The sequence below is a fragment of the Agelaius phoeniceus genome, chromosome 7 (genome assembly GCF_051311805.1).
Source record: "Agelaius phoeniceus isolate bAgePho1 chromosome 7, bAgePho1.hap1, whole genome shotgun sequence".
In the NCBI taxonomy this organism is placed as follows: Eukaryota; Metazoa; Chordata; class Aves; order Passeriformes; family Icteridae; genus Agelaius; species Agelaius phoeniceus.
Window position 1 is genome coordinate 43,986,581 of NC_135271.1, and position 17,555 is coordinate 44,004,135.

The following is a 17,555-nucleotide window of genomic DNA, read 5'->3' on the forward strand; positions in this document are numbered from 1 at the left end:
GCCAGATTCAACCCTTGGCATGGGCTTTTCTATGATGGTGTACCCAGCTGAACAAAATTCTGCATTATAAATTAGCACACAAATCAAAATCCGAGTTTTGAGAGGACTGAAAGTATTTGCAGACTCCAAAGGAATTTGGCAGCAGCTTTTAGGTGGGAAAAAATATTCAGGCTACAAAAGTTAGAGCGCCAGCCGACATCTGACAAGGCAATATTTTTAATGCCACCTTTCACTTTGAAATGCTGGATTATGTTATGGCACACAGTGATGTCAGACACACTGTGAATGTCACAGTCAACTAGCAAAAAAAATACTCAGAGCTATTCCCAGAATTTAATTCCCAGACATGAAGGGTTCCCCTCCTGCCTTGCTGCTGCAGCAGTTTTCCCAGCTCTGCTCCAACGTCATGTTCTCTGTGACACCTTTCATCTGGAGATATCAAAGCAAGCCACAGACTCACGCTAATAACAGACTATTCCTGGAATACTTATGAGGTAAGAAATTACTATAACACCCAATTTATTGACAAGAAAACTGAATCAGAGTTTTGTTAATGAGAAAACTGAATTAGAAATTTATTAAACCGAGTTAGGAATTGATTAGAGGTGACAGATGTCAGACTTAACCCCTGAATTCCTGGCTCCAGCCCTGGATAACACATACACACTTCTCAGCAGCCTCTAATTCAACTCAGTGGTTTTGCCCATGCCACCAATCCAGCTGCAGGCAGCTGAAGGTATTCCTCCCACGCCCCAGAGCAATTCATTACATTACACTCTGCCCTTATTACAACAAAGTGGTGCCATTAAAGCCCATCCTACAGAGCCCCACAGGAGCGTGTGACCAGAATGAAAGCAGCAGGGCACAGTTCACCAGCCACCACTGAGGCACTTTACCACAACTTGCTTTCAGAAGCAAAAGCCTCATTTTAAATAAAACAAAAACTTCTGCTTTGATAAATGCTGGCTGCTTCAAAAAGATATTCTGTTCTCAAATCTCCCCAGCTAAATGCCACCACAGCTGTAAGGGTGAACCATGTGTGTAGTCAGGCTGGGAATTATCCACATAAATAAAGAGCACAGCTTGAAACATTGACTTTTTCCTGATCAAAAGGGCCTGGGAGGCAACTGGACAGTTTGGATCAGGCAAAGGATAGGGCTTTTATTATTTTCAAAGAACACCCCAGTGAATAGAGTAGCCAACGTGGCCCTGGTGGCAGTGATATGTTCTAACACTCCCCTCATCCCACACAAATTACTTAAAAGCTTGGCTTTGGGTCTATTTATGGTTTGGGATTTTTCCATTTTTCTTTTTGTTTAAGAACTTTTGTAGGGAAAACCTGAAATACAATCAATCCTTTCATGAGGCCTTTTAATACCATTGCCTGTCTGAGCTACCTCCCTCACATACCAAATAATAAATTGCAAATATCAACAAAGAAATCTTCTCATATGTCTTCATTTTACCCATATTAAAAAAAATAGGTGCCTAAATTCTATCAAAGTACATTACATTTTTGTATTAGTTTTTTTTTTTGTATATTCCAACCTGAAATGAATAAAAGACACAGAAAAATCCCTTTCCTTCCTGTTTTTATCTAGTTTCTTTCACCAGTTATTTTCAACTAGTTATGCTTAAATGCAAGATTCAACTGGAAAAATATTATTTGTGAAAAAATCAAACCCATGAAATATTCACACTCTTATTCTTTGTAAAGCTGCTCTATTTAACCAAACTTAAAGGATTTAAGGATTTAAGGCACACAAAGCAAAATGTTCTTCAGAGAGAACTGTTTCTCTTTTAACAGAAAACAATCTGACATGGGTGTTACATGACAGCCAAGCAACATATTCCAAACACATGCACTCCTTCAATATTCTGAATTTTGCAGTTTGTTTTCATGCTAAACAGAAGTGCTGTGGCAATAACAGCAAAGACTTTAGTCTTGATTTCTCGCACAGCAAACCAGAAGGACACAGAGTTCCACCTTATTCTTCAACTGTTGTTTATCTTATCATCTTATAACCACATATACAATAAAATATCCTTACAAATGTCATAAAAACATGACAAATGCAGATCTGTTATTTAAAACAAAAAAGATTCAATCTTTAGTTCTCCTTTCTCAAGCCAATTCAATTTTTAGAGTTGTGGTGTTTTGATTGGAATCAATTTGCAGAAGAAAACTTTATAAACTCAAAATACAGTAGCAGTACTTGTACAACAGATGAGACAATAAGGTAGTATAAAACTATATTGAAACTGTAAAAGGTATATCCTCCTTGGATGGTATGCTTTGGGTTTTAAATGCCAGGCAGAAATTACAAAGATATTATTTTCTATAACTGATCTCATAGGATTACCTGTGAGAATTGTTATGAAGTTAATATTTTCTAACTGTTTCACCTGAATACAAAGCCATAAAACATCAATGTCACTGCAGGCTTACCTGATTTGCCTGCAAATGTAAATAAGTGAGTGTATAACAAATCTTCAGCATGGTGCCAGTGTTGGAAACCTACAGAGCAGTAACAGCCATTGGCTATACTGGAGATTTCTGGAATATCACCTGTGATATTATGACTAAAAACTGATAGAGATCTAATTTAATTGAAGCTAACAGCAAGATATCCCTTTGACCTGGGCAGCAGTAGTAGCAATTCCTCTGGCTTTTCTTTACAGTGGTAGGGTTCTGGAGCTTGTTAAACTCCATGGTTTCAAACCACTAACTTCCAGGAAAATATTAATTATCACTCACTAAAAAACTATGCCCTATGAAAGACTTTTTATGAACATATTTGTGCACTTATGTTTTTTTAATTTTAAAATGTTTATTTGCTCTCATTGTAAAGCTTATTTCCCCAAGACACCACCTGTGAGTGGTAGAGTAGTACAGGAAATAAAACTGAACCCCTGCTTATCTGAGTGATCCAAAAGTAGTTACTGTGCCTGTGGTGTAAGGAAGAGTGGTTTAATAGCTATGGAATTGTTCCCTGTTTGAAGGATGTCCCTAACATGGATCTTTCTTATCTGAAGCCTGAAACTCATTGTTTGATGGGAAGGCCTGAATACAAAACACTGACGGAATTTATGGTCATATTTTGAAGGCCCAGATCCATCTCCTAAGGAGAGAGAATGTCTTTTCTTCAAAATACCTCTTTCTTCTTCTCACTCTTCCATCAAATACCTTCACAGATTCTATATTCAGAGTCTAAGAGTGGAGGAAGCAAGAGGACCTTTTTTGGTTTTTTTAACATCACTATGCAATACTTGTAGATTAAATCATGGAGAAAAACATTCCAGAAGATTACAATCTGATGCAGATGGGAAAAGCAGCAGAGCCAGGCAGGGTAAGGAATGTTATCAGAAACGCCTATTTGTATCTCATGGTCCAGAGCGCAAAAGTAAAAACATATTTTCTTTAAACACCCAGAAGTTAGAATTCTTTCTGAGATATGATAATGCTTAAACTCTCCACCAAACAAGGAGAAGCTGGATTTGAGAGAATCAAGGCCAGATTTCCCAAGCAGAGTGTCCAACCCTGAATGCCTGAGAGGTTAAACACATAACATCTGGGAAGAGAGAGAGGACAAGAGAGACCCAAGAACTTGGATGAGCAGAGGACTGGACTAAAGCACAATGCTCAAACAGAATGTGATGATACCAGGGTAAAAAAGACAGAGGAGGCAACATACATGGAGGCAACAATTGAGAGGAGGTATGCTAGAACAAGAATTTGGGGACAACAAGGGGCTTTGCCTTTCCTGATTCAATTTCATGGAGTCACAAGGCAGCCATGTGATTTACTACAGGCTTCTGAAGGCACTTGAGTCTCAGAATGTCTCTTCCAATTTGTTATGAAATAATAGCTGGGAGTAGGCGACTCAAAAGTAGAACTCAAAAGTTTCTAATTAAAGGTATGGATATAGTTACACATGTTCTACTCAATGAAAAGCTTCACAGACACAGACCTGTAACACCCCAGTACAGCAAATGGATGTGTGCCCTGAAACTCAACAGGTGACACAACCTGTAAATGCCACCTGTAGCCAAAGATACTGCTTTACAATGGTGATGACAGCATGATGGGTTTAGACGTACAAAATTTTGAAGTATTGCAATATTTCTTTCCCTCAATACATTTCCTTCAACACTTTCACACCAATACGGGTAAATCAGCCACAGAACTTCAGCTGCCACACGTTGGCACTAATTCACTGACCTCAAGCCAGTGCTTGAAGACTGATTTCAGCTGTGTGCAACCTCCCACCCTACTTACCCGTTCCTGAAGGGCAGGGAGAGAGTATCACCATCCCACACAGCCACAGTTTCTGTTTCTCCTCCAATGAAGTCCTTATGGGTGCTTCACCATGCACATAGCATTGATTATAACACAAAGCACTTTGGATGGTGCCACACACACAGTATTTCCTATGTCATTGACAAATGTCTCTCTCTACTCTCCTCGTACTCACAGCGAAGGGTAAGAACTAGACATAGTCCCCTACCTTGGCTATAAATCAAATCCAAATTTCCACTAGGTGGGACTGGAAGCCAGAAATATCTGGTTCCTTGTTGCCATCCACACAGCACATTACAGTCACCTCAGAGAAATGAAAGTTTCTATCTTAATACATTTAGTAAAGCTAAATCTAGTCCATTACATCAGTGAGAACATTTAGGGGAGAATAGTACACTAAGCAATGTCTTTGTGCAAAATTCACAACTGCTAGCATTTCCCTTAGCTTTCAGTACCCATTTTCTTTGAACATTCTTTTCTCCAGATAAATATTGACAGTCTGTGGTCGATTGTTTGGATCACAGCAGTACATTTTAGCTGCAGGATTTAGGCTGGAGTCTGTCTTGGGGCTGTGTATGCCTAGAACCAATAACAGAGGTTTAGGCCCTGGGACTAAACAGACTTCTGAGCCTACAAAACCTTTCAGATTTTGTCTGTCTCCAGGTGTACTATATAAAGTTGTGAGTTCATACCAAACCTCCTTTCTCTGCCCACAAGCTAGAAAGAGTTTTAAAGTGCTGGGAGCACGACCTGACCTGCTGAGTGCATGCAAGCCGAGCTTTTGTTGCAGGCTGAACAACCTGAAAACAGTCACGTCTCAGTATCAGAGCCCTAAGCTGCATGGCCTGAACAGGGGAAGCTTAAACAGCTCTTCCTTAGGGTCCTGAGCAGCTCAGAGAATTCACTATTCTTCACTACTTTTATTTCTCTCCAATTAATTATATTTTTCTGAAAAAAGGGATGTAATTCATCAGCATAAGAAATGGTGCCAAGAAAAGGGCAGAGCCCTTTTTAAACATTCTCTGCACATTTCTTCAGCAGCCACCTGACATTACCTGAGATGTGCCTTGTAGCTGAGGCCTGAGGGAGAGGAGCAGAGCCCTTAAAGGGGTGGAAACCTGGGAAGGTGGGACTGCTCTGCTGACCCCAATAAAGAACAGAGCAGGTGATTGAAGAGCATCAGTGGATAGACTGAAACCTGCTGAGTCCATGCTCACTGCTATTGGCATGTCAGTGGGCTTTATATTTTGTGGGGATAAAAATCTCAAACCACAATTTTAGCATAAGATGAAGGAAACAACTTAGTTGTAATACAGTGTAAAATTCAGGTAATGGGGTTAGCACAGGTGTGGCATTGCAGGCATTGGGCTTTGGGGTCCCACAGTCACCACCTCTATGAGTGTCAAAGAGAAGGCACAGGTTTCCTTAGATCTCTCAGCTTTGCCTGTTTCAGTATTTGCAGATTGTCATGCTAAATACCTGATATGGGCACTTTTATCTTCATACACAACTCTTCCACATCTATGAGCATTTTCTGGCATCTATGAGCATTTTCAGCATACAGCTCTAAAAACTCCTTGTTTGTCTCAGTCATCCTTTGAAAATATTAACTAAAAAATAAATCTAGAATACAATCTCCAATGAATTTAAATCCTAGGTAAAGCAAAAGCAAATGTTTGACAGCCTGTGGCATTTATGCTTCTCTTTCAGTGGATTTTAGAGTAGTTTATAGATTTGCTATGGTGAACACATTTGTGCTGATATCCTGATAAACATTTCTGACAGAGGACCTCAGCACTTACAGCCCTCATATACTAAGTATGAAGCAACACAGGATGATCCCACAGAATCTGAGTAGTATTTTAATAAAAAATCCATTATAATTGTCTGGATTCCTTCCTTGTGCCAATTCAGGGACATGTTTCTAAATGATGACAAGTTTCTACCTAGGATGTTGTCAAATTGCTCCAATACGTTTTGTTGGAGAATCTGAATAATCACAAAATGTTGTGATATTGTGATGAAAAGATAAACACCTTTAAAATACATGTAATTGTGAGTATTGTCTCTTAATATTATATTTTTATGACAAGATATATTCAGTAAATGCAGCAAATATTCATTCTTACCACAAGACTGCTGTCCAGAGAAAGTCTTTTCCCAAATTCCCTTTTCTGTAGCTGTCTTTTTTTCTCCATAGCTGCAGTTATTTGTTTTCCTTTTGATCGACTAGAAATGTCAGGCTGCTTTCAGCATCACTGGAAGAAAAAAAAATTAAAATATTTAAATGCTTATTCCAATACCCTACTAAACTGTTACTGTCTTTCATCATTAACTTTGTAATAACCCAACAGCTAATAACTTTGTGTTTCTAGTAGGCTGTGTTCCAGGAATAAATGTTCTGTGGCAAAAAATCTAAACTCTCCAAACAGAAATATTACCAATATGTTTGGGTCACTTCTCAAAGGCAGAAGGGGAAAAAAAAGTCTGCTACAACTGCCTTTAGCATTACACCCATGTTTCCATAGTCTTTTGAACTGGGCAGGGAGCTGAATTCGCAGAGCCAATGAATTACCTGAGGCTGGGCAGGGGGAGGGAAACAGTTTGTTTCACATTAATTGCACTCCTCAGTAAGCCCTGCTTCTTGGCACATCTGTGCTGCTACTGGGATGTACAAATTTTGGACCTAATCCTGAAGAGTTCTAAAAGCTTTCAACTCCCATTATCCTTAACGAGAGAGAAATGCCCTCAGCACTTGCCTTACGTTTTAAGGTCAAAGACTCCGCTGTAGTAATCAGACAGTCCCACTGCCTGTACAGAACAGCCAGGGAACTCAGCCCATAAAGCTACCACAGAGGGAATTAATCTTTCCAGTTTTGTAGGGTTTGGTAATTCCTGGCCAGTGGTTTCTACTAAAGCCAAGCCACAGCTTACAAGTAATAACTACCAGTTCTCTTCCTAGATGTTCTTGTTGCTATGTGAAAGTTTCAGCTTGTATTTCAAGACATGTACTGTTTGTGATACAGGAATATGGGCAAATATAATGAATTTATTTGGGATGTACAGAAGTAGTAAAATGATAAATCAGAATCTAGCCTAAATTAAGGCAGGCAGATGTACTTATAGAGAACCATGCACAGAAGTTTTCTCTTGCATCTCATAGCCATTCTATTTACTGTATCACAGTCCCATTGACTGAAAAACGAGACTTGGAAGGGAAGATGTGTGTGTTTCTGATCCTTTGTGCTTGTTGTGAGCATCACCTTGGGTCACACACAGCCAGGTGATGCAGATACCTCTGCTGCAGGGTAGCACAGCTGGCATTCCCAAAAGCAGCCTCACACATGCCCTCCAGACACATTTGCATGCCTGTGGATAGACTCGGCTTCTCACGCACCTGTGAACGATCCCATCTGTCGCGGTGGGGATATCAAGCGGATAAAACCTTCACAGCTCGTCCCTCAAGCTGACCCCAAATGCTCTGCCATGAGGGCACACGGGAGCCTGAACGTGGGCCAAGCAGAGGCTGCCTGCAAGGAGAGCAGGATGCCCCAGGCCCAGCTGCTGAAGCCAGCTGGAATCCAGAGCGCTCCCAGAGGCACACTGGGATCGTTGGGAACAGCGTGGGCATCACACTGGGACTGCTGTTTTAAAGCACCTCCTGTGGGGAAGCCCTGGGTGCTCCAGCTACCAAACCATGCAGTGCTGAATCCAGCCCTCTATTGAACAGCACCTGGTGGTTCCTACACTTCTTTTGTACTTCTGGTTTATGCTCATGCAAGACCGGAATTCAGGGCATTTTCTCCCAAACAGATAAAAGTTAACTACTCTATATTCATCTAAGGAACACATGCAATGAGAACATGTGCCTACAAAAGTAAGAAAATCTGCTACTTCACCATGCTCATTGCAGCCTTTTGGGGTTTTCTTCAGGTTTACTTACGAGCCCTTGCTTGCTTTTTTTATAGCTCCAACCCTAAAATGACACATGCTATTTAATTCAGCTAATAAGGAATCTCAATGGTGTGATATCACATAATTCCTATTGTTTCCTTATTAGCGAGCAAAAGAAACACTGCAATAGATTTAAACAAAAACAGCAACAATGTATTACACAGTTTGTGTGATTAGGCCAGAAATTAGCAAACAACCTTATGTAATCATTATGTCATTCTCCTGAGCATGCATCATGCCTGAAGAGCATGACTTCCACCAAGGGAGACTTTGCTGAGCACAGAAGCACTCAGGAATGAGCTAGTGAGAGCTACAGCTGGAGCCAGTAATCCCCATGGAAGGTCAAGTACTTAATATGAGTTAAGTGCCTGAAGTTTCTGTCTGCAGGTACTTGGTGGAGCCACCCCAAATTCTAGTTCAGAAGTAAAAGCAGGAAGGATTATAAAAATTATTCCTATAGTTAATAGGTTGCCCTGGGCACTTGAAGTGCTAGTTACTGTAGCCATAACTAGCACAGCACAAGGACCTGCTCATGTACTGGTGCAGCAACTCCAGACCTGCTGTCTCCACTGCTTCCCCCACACACACCATGGGAGCTCCCAGCTCTGCCCATTACCTTGAGCAGGCTGTCACACATCTATCTCTCTGAAGAGTTAACCACCTAAGGCTACGCACACAACGTTTTGAAACACAGGTAATTATCAGACAAGATAATACAATACATCACCTGTACCAACATATGTTGATGCCTCAAAGTACCCATCTCAGGAGGCCTTTAAAGAAAAATGATCAGCAGAGTGATGCACTTAGGAAAAACAGAGCAAGTTTCCATCTTGGAATGGTCATTTTTGTGCATCATACTGCTTGTCACAAAGAAAAAAATGGCCCTCCCAAGTAAATCTCTCTTCCTCTGAGACCAAACAAAAGACTAACAAAAACTCTAAATTGAGCTAACATGTCCACTGGGAGGCTCAGCAGAAGAGAACAGCTGTCCAGATGGAACAGTCTTGGAATGCCAAAGTGCTGAGAACCAGTTTGCCCAAACATCAGAAATACTCTTTTTGTACTAGCAAGAGAACAGACGGTAGAAATTTACCTGTCTTCCCTAACCAATTTGCTTGTCAATATGTTCACAGCAAAGACCCCAGTGACCAGCACTCAGACCCTGATAGTCGCATTTAACTTGGTGGAACTGTGAACTATTTCAAAGTCACATCTGATTTATGGTGTCTTCACCCATACTGCACTCAGATGTGTATATCCCTGAGTCTTTGGGGGCTCATCTTCCAGTTCTTTGTGCTGCAGGAAGTGTTTCTGCTGTAGGACTCTTCCCTAAGGGGAAGTTCATCTATGTTCAACATATGGGAGCAGGCACTTGGTTTAGAGCACTCAGGGATGAAGGCTGTATCCCCAAGAAGTGTATGAGGATCAGGCTAAGAGAATGCAGGTCCCAGATGTGTGCCCAGTGTTTGCACTGAGCTCAGGGCTCAAGGTTTTGGACACAGAAAAAACTCTCAGAGGAAGACCCAAGTGTGATCTTGCTTCAATAGGATATTGCCCTCACTGCTCAGGAAGCCAGCAAGCCAGAGGCATCAGCTTGATATATATCCTAAAGTGCAGTATTGTTAGTACTCAGTACAAGAATGTTCATTATTTCAGGAGATGGCTTGAAAAGTATGCCCTGGAGAAACAGTGTGATTAACACAGAAAAGCACTCTCTAGATTCTATGAGAGAAATTTCTTGGATTATAATACCCTCTTCATTTCTAGTAGTAACAAAGGATGATTGATGTATATTGCTTTAGCTGATGAAAACGTACAACATCATATTCCTCGGATAAGCATCCAAGATATTTTCGGGCAGTTTGAAACTGCAGTCACATTTCAACAGAGTTATGCCAACATATGCCAGCTGGGAACTAGCATGCAGTATATCTGTTTGGTAACTGGAAAAGGACTGTATTTATTTTTCTCTTACAAACATGTATAAATTTAACAGTTATGACACATGACAAAAATGACATCTCTGCAAACCAGCACCCTTTTGTTTAAATTCAGGGTAGATACAATGCAGCCTCCCCACTCTTGGCTTTGCACAACTTAATGCTGCCAAAAGGCAAAACACCCCTGGGGCAGCAAGGTATTCCCTCTCAGCAGCCAGCTTGTCTTTCTCAGGTGTTAACAAGAGGAGAGGATTTGTGGTTTGTGGAAATCTAACTGTTGGGTAACAGAATGAGGCCAGAGTTATACAGTGATCATCTTTAAATGCTTTTTCTACTCTGTTAGCCCTGCTTGCTTGACAGCCAGACTTTAAGACTGAGAGAAAACAACCAGAACTGGTATTATCCCTCAGCAAAGAGGATAATATCACTGGCATAGGTCAGGAAGCAGCAATGAGAAAGTAAAGATTGCCATCAAAGCAAATGTTGAATGAACAGGTAACCGAAAGGTGAAAGATTTTATATCTCATTACCAATCTGTGGAGTGATTCAGTTTCCTAGTAACCTAATTGAATTGAGTCTGTCATTTTGCAGCTGGGTTTCTTTTGCCACCTCTGATGTTAACATCAATGTGCATTCACTGGTGTTTGTTGTGGTCTTTGCAGGGAAGGTATAGTCAGTATAGTTTATCAGGGCCTCCCAGAACTGGGAGGAAAAAAAAAGATTCCAGAATTAGAGTTGATGTTTGTTTAACAGATCAATGTCCAGCTCTATAAAATCACTACATTTATCTTGCTAGGCATAGGCCAGTAAAAATATATTAGGTTTATGCTAGTGAATTTGATTATTTCCCTTGGGTTTTTTTTGTTTGGGTTTTTTTGTTTGGTTTTTTTTTTGCGGGGGGGGTCGGGTCAGTTTTTTTCTTCCTCTAATAGCAGAGTATTCAAACCATTCTGCCTAGTCATTAAAAGGCAACTGTGAACATGGTTTCATTTCCACACCCTTATCTGTCCCCACCGTGGTATTTAGCTTGGTCACAACTTTAAGTGACAAAGCAGAAAAATAATTCCTAAATTCTCCCTTGAGTTGGTGCTTCAAAATTCAGTTCTTGGGAAATAGAAAACTGAAGCAACATCAGCACTTCTGCAACCTGACACTTAGCTAAATGCCTTTTGTTGTGCCCAGTGTATTTCACAGCAGCACTGTGGGCAGGCCCTGCCTAATGCCAAATACTGCCAGGTATTTGCTGAGGCTGGTCAGCAGTTCATTAGCACTAATGTACATGTCATGCACTCACACCCAGTGGATTAGGTTGCTATTTAGATTAACAAGCTGCATTTTTGCAGACAGGGAAGGAGAATGTGCCATGTGCCAGCATTAATGAGTTAATTTAATTAGAAAAATTCCAATGCAGGAAGCTAAAATGCTTAGATGAGTAAAATATTATGGGAATTACAAGACAGCAAACAAGCCCTGCTGTACCATTCTGCCTATATACCTAGATATTGACTGGCTTTGGAATCTTGTATTAAAAAATTCATCAAGTAGTTCTGAAATATCTGGGCAGAATAATATTCTTTTTCAGTTCTTTGTGGGGTTTTTTGTTTGGTTTGGGTTTTTTTTTGTTTGTTTGTTGGGTTTTTTTTCTGTGAAATAATTAATTTTCATACACCCTAAATATCTTACAGTCTCTAAAGTTCTTAAAAAGTTTATAGGAACTGTACAGGCAGCACCCAGAGTCAACTGTGCCCTGCAAGTTATTTTGTGACCCAAAACACTCCCTAATCCAGTAGTCCTATAGTTCTGACTGAAAACTTTCCAGCAGTCATAGAATCACAGAATGGTTTGGGTTGAAATGGACCTTAAAGATCATCTTGTTCTGACCCCCACACCATGTGTAGGGATCCCACCCAAGCTGCTTCAAGCCCCATCCAACCTGGCCTCAAACACTGTCAGGAATGGGACAACCACAACTTATCCACCACCCTCTGAGTAAAGGATTTCTAACACCTAACCCAAATCTCTCTTCTTTTAGTTTGAAATCATTCCCCTTGTCCTACCACTATCTGCCCATCATATACCAGGCCATGATAAAGGAGCCCCCCAAAGAAGTGTGGGAAGGGCCAGAGCTAGACATCATCTTTCATCCTTCCTCGGCAGGGTGTTGAACTAGATGATCTCCTAACTATTCCAAGATTCTTTGATTTTTTGTGATTTTAATGAAGTACAATTACATTGACACATGGCAGTCTACAAAGGGTGGACTCATTTCAGAGCCAAACGATCTCTCCTGCCCTGACTCCGTCCCCCAGAAGGGAATCAGTAGAGCACATAGGATGGTCTCATGCAATTTTTGACTGGTGATCACTTGCAGCAAAGAAGAGACTGAATAGCATGTTCTAGAAACATTTGAAAGAAAGCATGCCAGCTCCAAATTCCACCACGTTTCAGCCACAGTTTGCAAAACGTATTTACGCTTTCTTCGTGAAAAGTAATCTTTCATTTATTCAGCAAACTAAACAACCAGTAAAGCTTTCTATTGCACTGCTCTGAGGATTTAAACAAGTTAAGATTAAGGGCTTAAATCCAGCAAACCTATCACTGTGCTCAAAATAATACCAGGAATTTCAATACATGAGAAAATAAAGAATGTGGCATTAAGGATGCTATTACTACGACAGCTGTCAAGATGAATTGCATGAGAAGCATTTAAAAGATTTATATCTCAGTATCTCACCAGGTTAATTAAATGGATGCATGCATTCATTTAAGAGGATAAGGTGGGTTGCAGTGACATAAAATGAGAGGGCTCAAGATTATATTCTTTCAGCATTAACAGGAACGGGTTGAACCAATATCATTTCCGGATTCTGTAATAAGCATGATTCATCCATTGCCATTTTCAGCTCTCATTTTCTTTCTGGCAGAAAAGAAAAAAGACTATGAACATTTATAGACTAACATAATCAAAGCTTTAACCTTTTCAGTGTTTTCTATTTGGATTGGCTGTCCATTTTTATCATAGGATTTCAGGGCCATGCCTCAGGGAGGAGAGGAATCGCCAGTAAATTACACCAAAGAATGTTGAAAGGTCAAAGGATTACCCTTCCCTGTTTGCTTTTATGGGACATATGAAGCATTCATATCATGCAATAAAATTATCAAGACAAAAATGATGAAAGATAAGTAGATAGAATGCATGAATCTGTAGTCAGGACAGCAGGGGAAGAAAAAGGAGATATTATAGTGTTATCATCAATAAAAAACAGATTATGACAATGGTGTTTCTGTATCCTTAGCTTCTGCACTGAAATCAAACCCTTCAGAACACTGTAAGACCTGTAACCAAGACAGATATCCAAGCATGACTGAGGCTATTCAGGCTGAAAGAAACATTAGATCCAAAGCTCCCATTTCTTGGCTCAGCTTCTAACCACCTATTATTATATATTATTTATTACCAAATACTATTATAAAATATGTGAAATAGGTTATTATGTGGTAAACACGGACTCCCTTAGTCACTGAGCCTCTTTCAGCAATGCAAGGCTATTAACCTGCAAAAGGCATGGTCTGAACACATCAGCAGCTGCCTCTGGGGGTTTCAACACACATTTGTCTCCCCTGGGAACCACAGCTGAGCTTAGTCAGAAATAGTCACTTCCAGCCACCCGCAGAAGCTGAACTCCAGGACCAGAGGAAATTTCACTGTTACTGTTCACAGACCTACAGGGTTATGTGGTGATTTCAAGGCTCAAAAGCAAATGCCCCATTTATATCCCAATAAAGACTCCTCTGACATCAACTAGATGTAACCTCTAACCTAGTGCATCATTAATAAGGTTAGTTATTTCTCATGGTAAAGTGGCTGGTTGGCAGCAGAGACTCAACAAAAATCTCATCAAACATTGAATTACAAATCTTCTTTAGAGACAGTGACATCCAGTTCATCTAATATGTTCCAATACTCAGAAAAATTAAATCCAGCGTCTGAATCATTTTGATAGACAACTAGATGGAGAAAAGAATTTAGAACACATAGTCAAGTTCTCTAAGTTTTGCTCAGTTTGATTTTTGTTTTCTTCTCATTTTTCTTTTATTGGTATAAATAAAGGCACTGCTCAAGAAAGTCCAAGAATTTCAGACCTACATGTAAGATCTGTATCAGGGTCTCTGTTGCAAGCAATGGTGGATTGCCAATTCAGTTTTTGAAACTGGAACTAGGAGCTTTTGAAACGTGCCTCAAGATCCCTCCCTCTCTGAGGCAGATGCACTTCAGTCAGCATCTCTTTTGCCTGCCCATCTGTTGTAATCATAGTCCAGAGGGACCACTAAAAATCATCAGTTCATTGTGTGCACTCCACCCCTTCCACCTGCACTGCTAAAAGAGATGATGGTGTCTGTGATGGCCACAGTATCCCAAATAAATGCAACTCCTTTTGGTCCTCCTTGCCAGAAGAGATTAAAGGAATAAAAGATCATTTATTTAGTGTGGTATTCCAGCTCAGAGGATATGAAGAATTATTAAACCATCTTAACATAGTGTTCAGACATCTGGTTTTACTCCTCTGAGCACTGGGTAACACTTCAAAACGTTCACATGGCTCAAAGGAAAACTCCCTGTAGAAAGTAAGTATTGTAAAAAATGTTTCCTTAGTTACTAGTAACACTTTCAGTATCCAGCCCTGTGCATCCTTAGATAACCAAACTCATTTGCATCAGAGGGAAATGTCAGTGTCTAGGCTGCAGAATTTGCTCCTAATGAATCTGGGGCTTTGTGGGTTGTAACACAGCGTCTCACATTTCACCTTGCTGTACAGACACTCCCAGTGGGCCAGGGGCTGTCCTTACATTACAGGCAATAACCTCATGATGAAGGTATTAGTTCAATAACAGCCCAGAAAAGAAGGTGAACCAAGCTCATAATCCCCTTCTGTCCTGTGAAAAACAAGGGAAGATAATGTACAGTGAAATGCATGTCAACCCTCTGTGACCTGGGAAGGGGCAGCTGAGAAAGGGCTCCACTACTATTTGCATAATGTGAAAGTAGCTCCTCCACCCCACCATGACTTAAGTCCACCCTGGGGAAGAACAAGAGGGGAAAGAGCACTGATCTCTTCCAGCCAGACCAGAACTGAGCCCCTGGTTTGAAGGGATGGACGAGCAGGGAGCATAGCAAGAACACACAGCCCCAGTCAGCTGAGCAGCTCCAGGTGCTTCCCACACCGAACACCATGCATATTTCTATCAGGAAAAAATCATGTATTACTTATTTTTCTGTGCAAATGCCTTCAGAGCTCTGTAAATCTGTGCAGTTAGGACAGCTACAGGTCCTTGGACTCTGCAGTCATCTCTGTTCACTGCCATGGACAAGATACACAAGAGATGTGGTACCAGGGCAGAATTTGGAGGTGCCAGAACTATTCTAGCTCCTATAAGGATGGACATAGAAATCCTTCAGCTGGTTGCCCACCTTTTGAGCCTTTGCAGAAGCTAAAAGACCATTCACATTTCAGCTGACCTAACACCACCTAAGGATGACCTGAAAGAATTCAGCTCCAACTCTCATGCATGCTTCAGCAGTGTTTGTGCCTCATGGTCACAGCAGAAAGGTGACAGGGTACAAGTCAGCTCTACCACCTTCAGGTTTTTTGTGGGATGTATTCTCTATACACTGATGAGAATACATAAAGAAAAACCCCAGGGAGATATCCCAGCCAATATAAGTTCACTTTATTCTTACACAGCAGAGCATGTAGGACTGTGGGATATCAAGACCATAAAATTGAAAGGAATTGATACACATTGATTAAATCCACCTTCAGCTTATGGCCAAAAAAACTATCATGGAAACATTAAAAGTGAATGATGTTCTGTCTTCATGCATATTTTCTTAATGGTGACAGAACAGTGCACAGTGTTGGCATACCAAACAGCCCTCCACCTCTTATCCCTGCAATTTTAGAACAATCTCATCTCTGTTGCTGAATTCAGTCTGAGCAAAAAGGATAGAGACAAACTTTATGGAATTCATACAATTGCAGCAAAGATGATTAAAGTATTGACTTGGTAGGGAATGAATAACCAGTCCCTTCACAGCAGCTTTAAACAATGACAAAGAGGAGACTAAAATGTCAAGGAATGACCATCCACACGAGTTTGAGGGACATATATTAACAGTAGGGACAGTGAGAAATTGATTAGGTTTATTGACAGTAGGCTGAAAAGAATAAAGGGGAAATGATGCTGAGTACGTGAATAAATTACCTAAAGTGAAATCCAATGTAGAGAATCAAAGGAACACTTGTCATATGAAAAAAATTGGGCAGGATGAAGTACAAAAAAAAAAAAAAAAAATCACTGAAAGTGAGAATGTTGCCAGAAGTGAGATGTCCAAAAACCTGATGAGGAAGAAAAGCCATTGTTCTCAACATCTCTGTACTTTGCTGTAGTTCATCCACATTAAAGACAATTAAGGGCTTTTGCATTTGAAAAAATGTTACTCCATCCTTCCTCCCCATGCCATCAGCTGCTGGCAGTGCTTATTCCAGTTCCTCAGTGTGAAGACTGTCACACACTGATCTCTAATTTCTCTGTCTGCCAGAAATGTAATAAAAATGTAAATTAAAAGAAAATAATGAATTTCCTACTTAAAAGGTTCATAGCTCTTCTATGTTTTATGTCATTATCTCAGTCTTTAGCTCACCTGTGCTCAGTTCTACCAAGTGAAATGTCAGTGCCAATACAGACTGCCATCACAGATAATAATCCAGCACTCTGAGATTATGGATACAATACTATCCAGAAAATATTAGAAAGAAATGAGCTATAGTATTAGGATTCCTTAATCTCTCTCTCAAGCATCTGTTCGTTTTGAATGCAAAATAAAAACAGTCCAACTACAAAAAGAAAAAAACAAAACAAAAGAACACAAACCAAACCAAAACTACTGGCAATTTTTAAGTCAGTTATTCACTAAAATCTGAAAGATGTCCTTGCTTTTAGAAGCAACAGTTGGGTTGGCACAGAATTTTTCAACCATTTTTTTCTACAGAATTCAAGCAATGACTCCAAGTGGAAAATTTTTACCTAGATTATTTCTTGGAAGTAATGCTATACAGATTTAAATAAAGCCTTTATGCACCTTTCTAGGCTTACAATAACCAAAGTTATTCAATATTACTATTTAGCTCAAAATTCAGCTGGGAAATAAAAAGTATTATTAGCATGGAAAAGTGTTAATACACTTGCATGTTCTAAATGATCCACTGTGAATTTGAAGACTAAATAAAACCTTTAAAAGTTTGGGGATTTTTCTACATAAAGTTTATTAATTCAGGGTGGATTGGGAAAAAAACTGT

The 17,555-nt window shown here is 40.1% G+C and overlaps 1 protein-coding gene across 8 annotated transcripts in view; it reads right to left on the minus strand.

Annotated features, from left to right (window-relative positions):
- NCKAP5 (NCK associated protein 5) overlaps positions 1-17,555 on the minus strand; it is a 381,602-nt gene that overhangs the window by 328,833 nt on the left and 35,214 nt on the right. For all 8 annotated transcript variants that reach the window (XR_013183102.1, XM_077181707.1, XM_077181708.1 and 5 more), the window contains one exon: positions 6,430-6,558. Coding sequence is in view for 7 of the 8 variants with exons in the window: in XM_077181707.1 (XP_077037822.1) it covers positions 6,430-6,498 (69 nt within the window). In the remaining variant the exon portion in view is untranslated. The remainder of the gene's footprint in view (positions 1-6,429; positions 6,559-17,555) is intronic.